This window comes from Patiria miniata, unplaced genomic scaffold (assembly GCF_015706575.1).
Source record: "Patiria miniata isolate m_02_andy unplaced genomic scaffold, ASM1570657v1 HiC_scaffold_16, whole genome shotgun sequence".
NCBI classification, from domain to species: Eukaryota; Metazoa; Echinodermata; class Asteroidea; order Valvatida; family Asterinidae; genus Patiria; species Patiria miniata.
The window spans coordinates 9,651,617-9,668,481 of NW_024037054.1; the positions used below are offsets into that span (position 1 = coordinate 9,651,617).

Genomic DNA, 16,865 nt, shown 5'->3' on the forward strand with positions numbered 1-16,865 from the left:
CCATTCACAAACCTCAGCAGAATAAAAAAAAATAGGGACCATAGAAATTGTACGCTTACCTATGTGGCTCGTAGACAGTTGCTCATTAAATCACCATATTGCGTGGCTATTTTATATGGCACACTATGGGCAATCTGCATTTCACATCAAAATGTCACGATGTATTGCATATAATTTAGTGAAATTATCACACAATATGGCGACATAAATAGCTTGTTTTTCTGAGTAGCATGTATATCCCATACCTACACCGTTTCTAATGGTCACTAATATACAGGCATGCAACTGGGAAATCACAAAAAAAAGAGGAAATTCAAATCTTTCCAAGACTTTGTACAGTGTTTTTCTATTTTCAATGGCACACATGGGGAGTAAAAAAAGAGGAAATCAGCTGATCCGAGGAAAAGTTGCATGCCTGAATATAAAATATAGCCCAAAACGTCTCTCATTTCTGGTCCCTTCTTGGCCAACAGATACTCCACGTCAGTGTAGACTTGTTATTTTTCTGTCAAAACTTCTAATACGCAAATTCACATTATAATCCATGTCCTTCAACAGAATCTATCCAATTTGAAAACCCATCAGTGCACTATCCATTGTTTCTTCTAATATGATTTACTTCATCTTGCAAACTGCAGTATGCATCTATTGTACCACAATACAGCTACAAATGTAATGAGAGAAGACAAGGAAGAAAACGTCAGTTACTTGAGTGAAGAAAAGCAACAGCAATTGATCTATCAAAACATCTAGCCCAATTTTCACTGTGCCTCTCATGGACACCGATGGCCCCTTCATTTTATTTGAGAACTCAAAAGGAAAGAGGCAGCCTAGAAGTGAAGAGCACTGACCTCAATGCTTCATTTCTGGCATTGTCACCCATTATTGAGAAGTACAGATATCATGATATTTTGCATTTTTCAATGTATGTGCAGACTAATAACAAATTAGGATGATCACTCTGACATAACTGTGTGCCAATAGATTCATACAATACATGTCTAGCAGTCTTTCACGCATCCTTCGCTTCACAATTCTGACCCGATCCCAAGAAATGAGTCATGTAGACATTTTCCCCCATTTTTTTTCCCATACAGCCAGACAACCTTATGTGTAAGATTCGTGAGAGGACATAACTCAAAAACAGCCTTGGAGACTTCTGCCTCATTTTGTTGGGTTGGGTCACAATTTTACTATATATACAATGAGCATACATCAAGTATATTATCAAAATGTTTCCTAAAACAAGTAATATGTTAAAAAATATAAAAATCACTTACGTGAAATGTAAAATTTTATATACAAGTTGTATTTACATGTACATACTTAAAAATGCATTATTGTTATAATAAGACTTTAAATGTGTAATGTCCTGAAAGAGTCGTAAGCAAGAAATGATGCTGATGTGACTGGTTTAAGTCAGACTATGTGTAGTCACTTGATGAGCAAATGGCAAGGAGAAAGTAGACACACACAGCCCATACTAGTCCAATCCTGTCATAAAACAAGAACAGGCATATTACTGCGACAATACATACAAGCTATTCTGTGTATACATTAGCAGTGGCTGCATTGTGGTGAAGGTTTTTTTAATTAGTACCTAGTTGTGGGTAGGGCTGGCCCAAATATGCCCAATATTTGCATATTCAATCTTCAACTAAATATTCGAATAGCTGTTTGCTGGTTAGAATATTCGAAGAACAAAAAACTATACACATACACACACAACTGTGCTGTTATTTTATCATAAGTTGCAATGCTTTATTGTCCGGTGCCACATTTTTTGTAGACGGCAGTTCATTGTTCCCATCCTTTTAGCAGGTTAAAGCCTTTGACAGTTCTATAATATTTACTCAGTGCAAAACACTCCCAGGGATGAGATTGTCAATTTTTTAAAAATGTCTGAAAATTGAAGAAGGGTCTCAAAGATGCATATCTTTCTTTACTACTAATGTCTTTCTCTCAGATTCAAAAAGTCTGATTTCATGAAAAGTCTCATGCAACTCCTGAGCAGCCTATATCGATCGCTGCACGCACATTTTAACTTGTGCACACTGCATGCGACTTTTGACCAGCGTGGCACAACGTGCAGCTGGCAGTTTCGAATATTCGGTCAAATGCAGTTTCAAGCAATCAACTACTCAATTATTCGAAAATGAACAGACCTAGTTGTGGGGACATTCTACTGTCCTCACAGTGTCTTTTACTATCACTCATCAGATGTGTGGTCCTCACAACTACAAAACAAATGTGTGTACGTATTCATCTTTTCGAACCGTGGACGAAAAATACCACAAGAACTAAAGAGAACAATATCGTCCACGATTCCCAGCATACGTCAGTGATTGGGGTCGTGTAAAAAAACTATGGGAGTCTTCCTAAAAAGAGTACAAACAAAAGAGGGACAATAGGACGTCCACGATTGACAGTGAGAACACGTTTGTGTGTGTTTGTGCATGCGCATCTACAAGTTGCAATTTACGTGTGTACATGTTAAGGCCTTGGAACAAAGGGTGAACTGAGATAGAAATAACCCCGAGCCCCTGAGCTTAAGTCATCACAAGGTTTTCATGTACAAACCTGATGGCACACGTCAAAGAAAAAACCTTTTAAGCCTAAACAATAGGAACCAAAGAGAGGAACAATGCTGGCCATGCGTGTGTATGTGTGTGGGTTTCTACATTCATCCACTGAATGGTCGATCAAAGAAGTTATCCCTTGTTGAGTGGCCAAGGCAGCGAAGCTCTTCATAAGATTACTTTCTCTTCACGGCAGGTGTCAGTGAAATCAATCCTAATCACACTTACTAGACGGAAAGCTGGGTCCATTATCATAAAACCGGGGCTTGTGTTTTTGGTTCCGTCTTCTCTGGCTTTGATTTGCACATCATTGACACCTGCTTGGCAAGGGCACGGTTCTTGGCCTGTACAAGATCAATCAAATAAAGAACTATATCTCAAAAACAATTTAAGGATAAATATGGACTCATAAACACTAGATGAGACTAAGTGACCGCCTGTGAGAGGTCTGTGGGAGGGTTACACTGTATACACGCTCTGGCTGAGGCATCATGGTTCTCACCCAAAAAAAACAACAAAATGGGGAACAAATTGTTGTGTCAGTGCAACAAGGTCATAACTCCATTCTGCAACAAAGTCGTATCTCACGGGAATACGCTCTGTGCAACAAGGTGGTATCTCGACGTTTTAAGCGAGATACGACCTCTTGACATTCTGAAACTCGCGCTTCACGTTCGGCCCTTTTAGGAGATACGACCTTGTTGCACAGACACGACGAAATCACCAATACGAAGATTGAAAGTGAAATTCAATGAGGAAATTGGATTTCAAGGATTGTATTACAACAGATCATTTACATCAGCTGTTTAACCACTTCATGTCAGATGACGTGTATGCACGCAAAGGTTTTGCAGTATTCGGAAAGGATGACGAATAGACACGCAACGAGCGAGGTCGGAAATATCTGTCTGCAACCCGCTATCAGCGAGCGAGCTGGAAATGTCAGGGTGTGCTACCCGCAGACGAGGGCCTGAACCCATTTGGCATCGAGCTTCGTGAAAACAATCCCGCACCTGTGTCCGGTCATGTCAAAATAATCCCGGCGCGAACTGGTTTATGAATGCTCTCAATTAAACCCTACCCCTGCTGTACATCAAGTCATGTAGTTAACTTTTAATAAACTTGTAGCAAACTTCTGGATTCCAGTAGAGGTGGACGAAAACAAGACAAAGTTGTCAAATCAATGTCAATAAAGTCATCACTAATTGAGTGATGGAGGATCATGTACCTGCACGTCTTCCATTGTTTCTCCATGCTGTTTCTGTAGAACAGCCAACTTGTTTCGAAGATCCTTTTCAATCTGCATGTGAGTTGCTCGTAATTCTGTTATCTAGTAGAACGTGGACAACAGTCAATTTAATACAACTGTACCTTTGAATTAACTTTTGTGTGATCATGCATGATCATGTTGAAATGAAGATGACAGATAAACACTAGAAAATGTAGGGGAAAATGTACATAGATATTTAAGTGTCACCAGCTTCTTGACCTTTTCCATGTGTGTACATGTACATGGCGTCTCACATAAAAAAGAACTTTCAAAGCATCCTTTTTTCACAGCTTTAAAAACAATTCATAGCAAATATCTATTTACTTTCTTTGTTATTTTTTTTTTTCCCCAACAATAGTCATTAGTCCTTTGGGGAAGTAATGGTAGTCCTGAAAAGAACTGTTTGATTAACTTCTTAGATGCTTACTTTGTTGCTTTGTCTCTGCCCTCTACTTGCTAGCCTTTTTTCAGGAATGCAATTTTTGTTCCTTGTTCCTACATGTATTGCAGCTGCCAAAATATCGTCGCCGTAGACAAAATGAAAAAGTGGTACTTATTTTGAATTGGCCATAACTCAATAAAAATTTACGCGATTGGAAAGATTTTTACGTTGTTGAAATGCTAATGGACTATAGTCTTTCAATATGTATAGATAGTTGCAATGTGAAAAACAGGACGCTTTGAGGGTTCGGTTTTTTGTGAGACACCCTGTATTTGACTTCTTTTCATATGTCTAAGCATACAATGTTCTGTTTATAGAACCTTTATCAATTTGACAGAGACTGTCTGCAGTAAGCACACCAAAAGGCACACTAACATCAAAAGGACAAAAATGGCTTAAATTAGTGACATAATAAAAATCTCCATGCAGGCACAACCTTATGCATATCCACGCTATGAAAAAAGTGCTTATGGTTAGCACAATTCTTTTTCTATAATAAGCATAAAAATTATGCTAACCGTTGATCAGTGCGATGAAACAGGCCTCAGACATGTATGTGTTGCCTATATATGCTTTTAACTGACTATGACAAGGTTGTTCACAATTATCATGTATTTCCCCTGGTAAACGTTAATGGAATGTCCTGGTTTCTGTCAGCAGTTGATCCAATATTTTGAAAAGAGCATTAGGTATGCAAATGTATTCATGTGACTCTGTTATGTCATAGATGCGACACTACCACATGTTTATACCAGACTATGCCATTCAGGCTCTAAAATTGGGGGGCACAAATGCTCTGAGGGGAAAGCCCTCAAATCTATATATATAAGAGAGAGTTTAACTCGGCCTCCGAGACGATGTTTGCTCATGAAAGGATCCGAGACCGCGGGCTCCCGCGGCGCCAAAATCGCTCCACATCCGTGGAAAAATGTGGAGGGTGTCTTCCGCCGGGTCGGACGCTTCGGGTCGTCCTGATTTTCCCGTACGGACCGGCGATCCTTTTCGTCTATTTTTCGTGACTGCATTTTGCGCAGGAATTTGCCGTCGTGTGCGCTTTCACGTTGACTGCCTGGCCGCCCCCTGTGCTGGCTTTTCTGCGTGTCTAGACTGTGCGAGGTCAGCGGCTTCGACGTAGGGGTTCCGTTTACGTGTTCTACTCGGCTGTTCTGCAAAAGCGTTCACCAAATTGTGGATGGGGTGACCTTGGTAAAATATTTTTTCTCCATGGTGCGTGGCCACCAAGTGCCCCTATTCTTTCATATGCTTCGCTTGCCGCCCCTGCGCTGAGTGCAACGAATACTCAGAAGGACTACACATTAAGTATGCCTTGCGCGGTCTGACCAATCGAAAGTCTACTCTGCGTAGTATTTCCGGGCTATGCAAAACTGTCGATGGCAACGCATACTGCAGCCTGCTCCACACCCTGGAAACGAGGTTGGGTCTACGGTGCTCGCTATTTGAAGCGCATGTGACGTCGCGTGATAGAGTGCTGTTGCTCTTCCACCACCAAGGCTGAGCGTTGTGAGTTCGCTGCCCGCCACGTATAATTCAGTGTCGTGTTATGATTTCGGGGGCCTGTTTGGGGTCAACGAAGGATCGATGCATTGACACCCACATTTTTCCACGGACGTGGAGCCATTTTGGTGTCGCGGGAAACCGCGGTCTCGGATCCTTTCAGGAGCAAACATTTCTCGGAGGCCGAGTAAAACTTGCTCTTATATAGTTGGTTGGACCAACTTCAATAAAAGTTAAATTGACTTTTTCCTCGCAGACGGTCTCGCAAATTGTAAGAAGTTCAAGTTTACGTTTGTTGAAGAGTCCAATTTATGGTAACACTCAACATTTTCATTTCAAATGACACCTTTACGTTTTATTGCATTATGATTTATTGTCAAAACTGTACAATCAGCCTTCGCCTGTGTACTACGGTCACCTTTTCACTGCGTTTTCCAAATGCGACTGCCTCACAACATGCCAATTTAACAGACCAACGGGAACATTTACAGACAGTTGCCATGGTACATATATAATTATCATGTGCGTAAATCGACGGGGGACAGGGGGAACCCCCCCCCCCCCATTTTAAAGCGGGGGACATTGTTTGGTCCCCCCCCCCCCCACTTTTTCTTCCCCGAATAAAAATTGTAGCCTACAACAATGATTCCATTGCTCAGAATACATGTAGCTGATTCAATTACTCCAAACCCAAAACTTTACAAGATGTTCTGTTGCTGAAATTGGTTTTAGTGGTCAGAAATTGCCTCAGATCACACCACAGAAATTGCTTTTCTATAACTGCATGTCTCCTTAACTATATCCCCATTTACATTTAACTCCCCAAATTTTCATCCCCAACACTACGCCCTACCCGATCTATGATCGGGTAAATCAGCTTGTAAGAAAATAACTTAACCTTCCTTGAATCTACAGTGGACAAAAGACTACAAACATGTTCTTCATACGAACCTTTTTATCCCTCTCCAAGATAATCTTCTCCTTTTCTGCTAAGAGCTTCTTGAGCGATGCTATCTGCTCGCGTAGTTGAGTCATGGCCACCATATGATCAGTATTACCAGGATCCACAAACATGACATCCGATTTATTCCTTCAGAGATGAACAGGAAAGAGCAAGTATTGCATAATCAACTTTACCTTGTCAAATGGAATTATCTTTACTTTACTTGAAATTAGCTTTACTCTTCTAATAAAGCATGGAGATTCTCGACGTACGTCTAGTTCACATTTGATGCCAGTTTCATGTTCTAGCCTATTATGGGGAACCCTTTGTGACTGCACTTTAGTCAACCAGAATCCAGAATCATCAAGAAGTGTGTCATGGAACCTGTTGTGCCGGGTATCCCCACGATGGAATGACGCTATACTTACACTGATGATGGAAGCACACCATTGCTAGAGTAATCAGACTTCACTCTCTTACTGTCACTCTCGTTTGCTGCAGACCTACAAACATCAAGCAACCAACCAAACATTCATCTTGATAAGCAGTCATTAACAAGCACATTAATGAGGGGAATCCAATATTCAATATGCATTCACTGATTGCATTCTGGCATTTCGTTTGACTGATTTTTTCTTGTCCTTAAGCAATGTGTGTGCAGCACTGATTGACGCCCACAAAAACATAAGTGATGACAAATTTAGAATGTTATTTCCCCCCATTAATCACAGTGACACGTTCAGTCTGTAATCATCTGGTCAATGCTGCTCTAAAAACGGTGATTTCACTTTAAGCTATAGCTTAAACCAAAAACAATCCTAGCTTATGCAATATGAAGTGAACAGAGTTGTACTAGCCTGCTACTGTTTAACTTGTCCATCTTGTCCTCTGCTTTGGCAGGTTCTCCATCACAGGATTCCTTGGTGGGCTGGGAGGAACTACGATGGTGGCTGCTTAGCTCATACTTCCGCTTCTTAGCTTTCTGAAGAACTCTTTTGTACGAAAGTGTGCATAACCAACACAGAAGTTTTCCATCAACCTGAGGACAGTGAAAGTTAAAAAAGAATCCTGCAAGTTGCGCGATCCCCCTAGCATGCTGGCCGTATTTCAGTTAGTAAGCACACTTTTCAGATATGACTTTACCAAAATCAACAATGACCTCATTTAACCCCTAGATGACCTTTGACCTCAAATGTCTCAAGTCATCTTAAGTCCCCCTACCCAAAGACTATTGTCACCACGTTTGGTTGAGAGTGAAGTCTGACTTTTCATATGACAGCACTTTTCAGTTTACCTAACCAAATACAATGACCTCATTTGACCCCTAGATAACCTTTGACCTTAAATGTCTCAAGTCATCTGAAACCCTCTACCCAGAGATTATTGTCACCAACTTTGGTTGAGATTGAAGTCTGACTTTTCATATGACAGCACTAAATAATTAACCTAGCCAAAACACATATACACATGGAAGGAATACACTATTGCAAGATCCCCCTTTCTTGGCTTAAAAGCCAGGGGGATCAAAAAAATCATGATGTAAATAAATAAATAAATAAAGTGCACCTATTCTGAATATTATGATGAGGGTTACAGAACATCCACTTGGAAGACATAGATGGAGCAATTGATTCAAAGCAATGTCCAAATGTGAAAAACACTCTAAAAATGAAAGCTTTAAGGACATACAGAGAGTCTAGCTTATCTATTATCACTATTCAAATGAGTAAGAATAAACCAGAAATCCAAACTTATCACACTCACAATACTTGAATGTTGTTGAATAGAACTTACCTTTTTGCGCTCTTCCTTCCTATCAAAGCCACATTTCTGCTTGCACTGTTCACATGTGTGTGGAGGACCATACTTCTTTTCCGAGTTAGCGCAGCGTTGACATTTATTTCCGATAAAAGCGGCAATTACATTGCAGTATTCACATGGCTTTGGCTACACGGGCAAAAAAGAAAGGAGAAAAATTAACAAAAACATGCCATTTCATAAATTTGAATTAATATTGGGCTTTGTCCTTTACTGACGTAATTCCATAAGCACTATATAACAGATGCTGTATACTCAGCATGTTCAGTGTTGTCTTGAGAGCTGTGGCAATCGAACCCACAACCTGCTGCTTAGTAGTGCAGGTGTCTAACTACTAGACCAGCAACCTTTCTAAGGTTGGCTGGCAGGTTCACATCGGATACAGCAGCAGGCTGTGGGTACTTCAATCAATATCTTACATGATGGAGTTTTATCATGAATTACAGTGCTTATAAAAATGTTCATCTTCAAAGGTCAAAACTCCATACTGAATTGACATCTCCCCGAAGCAAAAAAATTCATCGTAGTCTTCATTTAATTGTCACACACATTTAGATCAAGAGCATTTCAAGTGATCGAACATTTCAGGTGATCATTGGTAAGGCCCAAAAAAAAACCTAAAAACTTCTGTTTCCAATGACATGTCTTTCAAAAGTATGGTTGGCAGGTCAGGAAATGTTTTTTATTTTGAAGATTTTTTTCGTGCTGATTGAATGGAGCATTCACACCAGATGTGTATTTCTCCACTTGAATAATTTTCATTTGCGCCACGAAAGCCATCGAAACTGGCCCCCCAAAATGATTTTTTAAAAAATGCCTTAATTAAGGGGCCGTTCACAATTATCAACATTTTCACGAGCGTACAAACCGTACGCTGGGGGGGGGGGGGGGGGGGGGGGGGTTAATGGCCGCCGTATGCTTTTTTTTTTTTTAAATGTCGATATGTTTTCTCGCCCGTCGCCACAGCCGACAACTGATGCCGATCGAGCACTTGCCGAGCTGGTCGCGCCCCGCGCCAGGCCCCGCATTGCATCCCATAACGTATTGTGTACAGCATGCGCGGCATTGTCCTACACACGTACATGAAAATGTACTGTATGTACATGTAAATGTATAGTCCGTATCCACTGCATGTTTTTAACGGCCGGTGTCACATGTCATGGCCAAAAACTTGATCTACAAAAGCTACAAAAACCCTTGCAAGTGTCTATATATAGACTTGTGTGAAAAAAAAATCAACATTTTTTTTGTACGCTTTTAGGGGGGAGGGGGGGGGTCTTGAAAAAGTGTACTCTTTGTACACTTGTGAAAATGTTGATAATTGTGAACGGCCCCTAAAGGAAATTGTTTAAAGACAAAACTGTTTAAGATCAACGATGTTTAAAATATAATGGAGAATTTATGTTATGCACACCAGTTTGTCACAAAGGGAAACTGGCCAGCACAGTACGTATCATGCGGTATCCGCCTGTGTGAAATGTTATGTACCGTTATCAACCACATGCATGTACTGGCGCACGGCGGTGGAAAATTTGGAATATATGCTAAAGCAGTATTGCTTAAGTACGAGCTCTAAGACCTCAAAATAAATACATATAAACAGAAAATTAATACACAGAAAAGAGACATTAAGTTCTGTGAATTAACTTGTAGAAATCTTCTTTCTCCATCGATGTTTGCTTGCCATTTTTATGATGTCCAATTGGACCATTTACATTATGTAGGCTGTAGATTGTTCCTTCCATAATCACTTTGGCTATTATCGTTAAAGCGTGTGGCGGGAACCAGTCTACCATTACTGCATCTGCATTTATGACGCATATGCTTTCAACCACCGCAAAGGAAACTTTCAACCACCGCCCAGGACACTTTCTGATCTTGCAAAGTAAGCAAATTAGATTAATGAACAAATACAGACAGCGGACATGTTATTGCATTTTTGACTTAAAAAGGTAGTTGAAAAGCATTTTTCGTTTTACGACACAAGAAACAACATGAACGCATATGTTACGCATTTTTTTCAAATAACCAAGAGACTTTAGGCTCAAGCCAGAAAAAAAGGGTCGGTTGGATAACCAGAGGCAGGAGTGATCTTTTGTTTGGGTTAAGGGGTCGAAAAGAAATGTTCCCCTAGTGGATTGTTTTGTCAAGTAGGATTGAGATCAATTCACCAGGGACATCGGTCAATCTCAAACCGATGTCTTTAAAACTGTGCATTTGCTGTAAAATGTCTCAAATTCTGGACAAGCGGAGACTAACATGAAACCATTAATGGGGGCTGGTGGGCACTTGTTTGAAAGCATATTTGACAAGGATGGACAGCTTTATCATGCAAGAACTGTTTTGGCCTATTTTACCACAAGTGTACAACATGGGAACCAGTCTAGCTAGTGGTAAGTGAGGTGCATGAAAAATATTATTAGAAAGAGATTTATATTCTGAGAGCCCATGTTGAAACATCTGACAGTTTTATGTTCCAAATGCATGAACATGGTTCACTACATCAGTGAGGTCAATCACCTTTGATGAGACAATGATGAAAGTGAAATAATAACTGTCTTAGCTTATAACTCTTGCCTTGAGAGAATGATGCTCAGGCGAAGATGCATTTTGGCCGAAACTGCACCCACTATAACGGACAAAACATACTCGCTAAAGGTTTTCTACATCATTATCGATTGTGTCACTTACATTTGTGTAGGCCACTACTTCAAAGAGTTAAGACAGTGTGTTCGTTACACATATAATGTACTTGCAAACAGTAAAAATAAACACACTAAAAACAAATCTAATGAAAATCAAACTTACAGTGCCGTAGAGCTTGACATTTTGTGCACATTTCTTGCAGATAGTGTTTGTGCTGCTTTTACTGGGGAAAGATGATGAAATATGTGAGCACATTATATGTGATACACAGAATATCGAGACAGTGTTACTGAGAGATGAGTGCAAACAACCAGCATCTGTGGTCTAGGAAACAACAGTACATGTACGTCATAACGACATTGTCAACAATAGTTTGTGATTTGAATGTAATCAAACAGGATCAGCGTGATTGTGATCATCTTAACCATACTGACATGAGGCTGATCATAGTTAAATGCACATACGATCATTTGCATTTATCCAAAAAGTAACCTACTAAATTATTATCAAAAAATCTTACTTAGATTTAAGATTGCATTGCTACCAAACATTTCGTGAAATCATTCCATCTGGCTTGCTGTCAAAAGTTCAATTAGACGAAATCAAGAAAAGTAGGTGATTTCCGATGATCAGTCAATTGACTGACTTTTGGAAATAAAGAGTTATTTAGATGAAATCGCGTTTCGTGATCAAAAGGTTGTGCGTGATGGTTTTTCTCTGTTTTCTCGAAAAGTGGCACTGAGCTGAAAGTTTTGAACATTCTTCTCTGGAAAGCACGTGATCATAATATGCCTTTAAAGCATAAGTAGAGAACACTAACACACACATGGTTAACTTATATTCCTCTTCATCTCTAGAGAAATCTAACAAATCTCAAGGGAATTCACTCAGACTGCTGTTCCCCTATGAATGCCTACATGTGCACATGAACACTTGCATGGTACATTTCGTACCTCCCATACGTGTACATTGAACTCTGACTTATTTCCACATTATGTATTCTTTTTGTATGTGCTTTTGATCAGTTAAGTTGCACATTTTCTGATTTTCATCATTTGAACAAGAATGGTCTTGTACACTCTTTCAACTACTCATTCCATTCAAACTGCATACATGTATGTGCTGTTCTAATTTTTGCACTGGTCTAGTTGATTTTGACCTGAAATTCACGTGCTAACTTGATTGTTTGCACATTGTACGTACTTTTCCTGCTGAAATTCTGCCCTGCAATAAGTGCATTTCACCACTGGATAGGAGCCTCTGCAATCCTTCAAATGGAAAAACAAAACATAATGTTGCATTTTTACTCTCATAGTACATGTAATTCATTACTTTTAATTAAGCCTCCTATAAGCACATCCTGTGGCAGCCATTTTCTGCGGCGCCACCAGGCTCGCGTGAGTCGCGCTCAGGAAGTACACATGCACTCCGGACTCCTTCGACCAATTGCAATACCAAAATGTACGTGCGTCTCATCTTTAAGAATGCATGCAGCATGCGCGTGTGCACAACACCACCGCATTAGAAGCTTCTAATTTAGGTCGCCAATTTCCACTTACAGATACTTATAACAATCACAAACTGTCAAAAACCTAACCTCTACCTCTCTCATTTGCACGGGCTGGTCACCAACTACTAGAAACCCCTATGGATTAAACCGTATAACTGTCAAAGCCTGTTGAAGGGGTTTGATAGATAGGGTGACCATTAATACTGGTACAGTTTGTGTAGCAGCCATCGTAGAGGGCGATGCCTTTGTTTGGCTGGAATGCACGAGTGAAGCTTTTGTGCCATCATTGTGACTGAGATAAATCCATCATTGACAGGCACTCACCAGTGCTGACCCACCACATCTATCAATGTCAGTCAAGGCATGGTCCCCTCAGTTAACATACCTACCACAGCCTGTCAATTGTACCAATATGCGGCCAGTTTACAGAATTGATTTTTACGTCTAGGGTAACTCTCTACAGACTGTCAATGAGAGAGGAGGGTTTAATTAATATTTGACAGTCTTCAGTACAAATCTTCAGTAACTAGCCAAGGTTGATATCTCAAATCAAATTTTACAGGTTTTTTTCGTTAAATGTTTCGCACCAGAGAGTAGAGCTGCATGATTTGAACATGGCATGAACAAAGATGAAATGCCTAGAAATAGAGACTGGTCACCAAGTTTCTTTTGTTTAATTTAAGTCATCTCCGACTAAAGAAATATTACACTGGAAGTCTTATGTGCCAGTCTATTTTAATGCTTTGCATGTTTTTACTTCTTAAGTTTTGGGACTCTCAATACACATTACAGCGAGTCTCACAGTTTCTAACTCGGTGTGTACGAACTAATATGTACATTTCAAACTGTTAAGTGAAGATAAGCAAATGTATGCATTAATATCTTGCTACTGCTAGTCTCCTACCTTGCAGAGTTGCTGGCCTTGGGAGAGTTCCTCAAAGGGATGACGACTGTTGCACTTGGTACAGGCAAATAGTGGGTTTGTTGTTGTGATCGACATTGCAGATGACTGAATCTTATTGGAGCAATCTCTTGAAATCAGCAATGATCTACATGTATACCCTCATCGCAGAACCTGTTGTACTGTATTGTGTTTTCTCATTTGCTTCAGCTGTTGAATAAATTGGAAATCAAATACTCTTTTGTTGTAAATAAATGCATAGTATTTGTACTCTCAAGTCGTTTCGCAGTAGTCACCAAATTCATTGGTGATTGGACTATGGGGCTCTGCTATCTTGCTCAGCAAGATTCTGCACAAAGAATTAGGGCCTACAGTAGGGAAGAGGGAACAGTCACTGGAATCAATGCTCTGCAAAATCAAACACGAACTGGTTGCCATCTCATGAGCAGAGCACCTCACCTTAAACACAAGGCCTACCTGGGGACACCACCACAAATTCTACCAACGGCATGCAACCAAGGTAGCCTACAAGAACTCTTTCCTTCCGAGAACATTACAGAATGGAACAAGTTGCCAGCCAATGATGTAAACTGTAGGACACTACTTGCATTTAAGGATAATGCATCCAAGCACTTCATGAAAACTGAGGCAATTTATTAACCCTAATCCTGCTGAATCCAACAGGATCCAACTACATTAGAACATTGTATGTCATACACTCAACGGAGCCAGTTGGAATAAGAAACATTCCTGATGCAAAATGTTGGACTCAGCAGACAACTAAAAATAAGACGCACTGGATTGAGAAGGGAAACTCCGGTTGGACTCTGATGGATTTAGCAGGGTAGTCCTGAGGAAGAAGGGGGTTAGGGTTCATCTCCACATCCACTCAATGCGAGTCATGATAAGGTCGAAAGTTGGCGTGATATACTTAAGTGAATTTTACCAACTCAACCAGAACCAGAACCAGAAGGTAATTTTTGAGTAATAATGAACACCTTCGACTCTAATTGGATCGCAACTAAATAGCGACACTACACTACACGAGGCGATCGAGTATCTACAGGCCAGGTTCAAGTCGGCCTAATTAGTATATGGGAACAAAATCCACTTTTAAATTATTTGGCCTACCAAAAAAATAGTTGGCGACATTAAGAACATACAGCATTATGTCATAGATAAAGGGCAGGGTTTTGAATTGTGAGGAAAATTTGGAGGTAAAATGACAATGACAACAAAACACGACATGGAAATAAAGATTGCGATCACCGCAAGTCGCGCTACACATCCACAGCACCTACCTGTCATGCCAGTCCACAAACCGCATAGGAAAATTGCAATTTCTACCCCAAGAAATTGTTCAAAAATACAATAAAAGAAGTCAGCTTTAGGTTGACAATGTCATTTTTTAGTAATAAAAAAACAATCTTGATTCTTTTTTCATCGAAACAAAACAGGGGCCCTACACTACACGATCACCCAGACACGATATGAATTACATGTAGGCCTACATACGGATCCGACGTGGGTAATCCTTACTTTTAGGACCCCGTTCCTATATAGGAAGGGAAAGACTCACCAAAACAGTTGACTAAATGACACTCCAAATTGACATTCTGATACTTCTTGGCAAATCTGAACAATTGGCATTGACACCTTCTTGAATATCAGCAGGTTTAATTTTGTGGAAAGAGGGCAGGGCTTTGATTTATGAGGGAAATTTAGGGGTAAAAGACGGCGATGACAACCAGAAAACAGACTCAAAAACCAAGATGGCAAACGTGAAAGCTCGATGTGATGAAAGCTCGATGCTGATTGGCTGATAAAAAATAAACATCTTATTTATTTATTTTTAGACTGGTTCCCAGACCAAAACATTCAGGAATAGTCAGAATCTTTTGGTCTGAGATTGAGAACCAGACTACATTGTAATTTATTTATTTTTAGTCTGGTTCCCAGACCAAAAGATTCAGGAGTAGTCAGAATCTTTTGGTCTGGGAACCAGACTAATTAATTTTTTAAGCAGCCAATCACCATCGGGCTTTCATTATGTAGGGCTTTCACGCGTGTGAGAACTACACGTCTGACTGCGAAAAAAGGTAGGAAAGTCACATTTTCTACAAAAGTGCTTTCAAAACTACAACTAACATGAGTTTATATGAAGAAAAAAGACTGCTTTAGCCTGCAAAAGTCACTTTGGTACTGGACAGTCATCTGCAAAAGTCAGTTTTGAACAGAACTTGTAAAAAATAGAGGTGTCCTAAAAGTAAGGATTACCCCGACGTGAATGTGCACAACCAGCATAGGCCTACATCATGATTTGATAAAAAAAAAATAATTGCCAAGGGCAGGCGGCAAAATGTACTCTTATTATATTTCTTTATACTGTACTCCAAAACATTAACAGTTAAACATAATAATCAGTTAACACAATAATCCGTACCCATTTCTGATGGTGCAGTGTCCATACAAGTGCGTATTTTATTAGAAAATTCACACCGTCAGAATTCGTTTAATGATTGATGGCGCCTAGCTAGAACTTGAAGAACGCCCTCTATAGACCAGGAAATTTAATATTAGGAATTTTGATTAGTTCGTCCATGATCGACCAGCTGCAGCTGAAGGTTTCCAGTACATACAAAAAAGAGATTTGGATTTCTGCAAGGCATATTTCTGCTGATGGGAATGTGGAATGTTTAGTCCTCCACCTTTGAGGCGCCACCGAGAGAGATCGTCAAAATAAAATCCAAATTCCTGTCATCAGTTACCTCACAGAAAACTTACGGCCGAACGTGCAGCGTACAAATATAAAATAAATGTGAAATTTTGCTGGCTGGAAATGGGAGCATTGGATTGACCTCTTTTAGGACCTCGAACTCTCAGATATGGAAATATTGCGTTCGTTCAAATATCTGACTGGATAAAAAGTTTACCATGAAAAGCTGTCCAAATTTCGTCTCGAAATTTCCTCTCACTGAATTTGGTACACTCAGACAATGGTACGTATATCTCTTACTGTTGATTATAATACAATACGATTCTGCTTTTCGGAGGAGGGGACTTCATTTTTCTTTCCACGTGTAACTTGATCGAAGCGATTCGCTCGTACCTCCGTAGAGGGGATGTTACGATCATGAAGTTGGTACGGGGCTGCGGGCCGGCCGGCCAGCTGGGGAATCGTAACACCATGTAACACGACCCATCGTCCACCTCAACTTGTCGCGACAACTCATTCGATCAG

At 40.1% G+C, this 16,865-nt stretch overlaps 1 protein-coding gene across 2 annotated transcripts; it reads right to left on the reverse strand.

Moving 5' to 3' along the window:
* Positions 1 to 2,819: 2,819 nt before the first annotated feature.
* Positions 2,820 to 16,235, reverse strand: LOC119722945 (protein FAM76A-like). Of its 2 annotated transcripts, none has more exons than XM_038193362.1 (10): positions 16,068 to 16,235; positions 13,628 to 13,834; positions 12,417 to 12,481; positions 11,376 to 11,436; positions 8,544 to 8,696; positions 7,607 to 7,788; positions 7,178 to 7,252; positions 6,758 to 6,896; positions 3,808 to 3,909; positions 2,820 to 2,923 (listed from the first exon to the last, which is right to left on the reverse strand). In XM_038193362.1, exons 2-10 carry the CDS (start codon positions 13,721 to 13,723, stop codon positions 2,831 to 2,833), a joined length of 966 nt encoding a protein of 321 aa, XP_038049290.1. In that variant the 5' UTR covers positions 13,724 to 13,834; positions 16,068 to 16,235; the 3' UTR covers positions 2,820 to 2,830. The 2 variants fall into 2 exon arrangements, with proteins under 2 accessions (XP_038049290.1, XP_038049291.1); XM_038193363.1 differs by lacking the exon at positions 16,068 to 16,235 and adding an exon at positions 15,204 to 15,226.
* Positions 16,236 to 16,865: the final 630 nt, after the last annotated feature.

What these genes read in the sequence shown, in the direction of transcription:
- LOC119722945 (XM_038193362.1), bottom strand. Translation starts at nt 13,723, where the DNA reads ATGTCGATCACAACAACAAACCCACTATTTGCCTGTACCAAGTGCAAC. An exon ending in GGTGTGCTTCCATCATCAGT is followed by an intron (nt 6,897 to 7,177) that starts GTAAGTATAGCG and finishes TCATCTCTGAAG; the next exon opens with GAATAAATCGGATGTCATGT. An exon ending in AAACAATGGAAGACGTGCAG is followed by an intron (nt 2,924 to 3,807) that starts GTACATGATCCT and finishes GATCTTGTACAG; the next exon opens with GCCAAGAACCGTGCCCTTGC.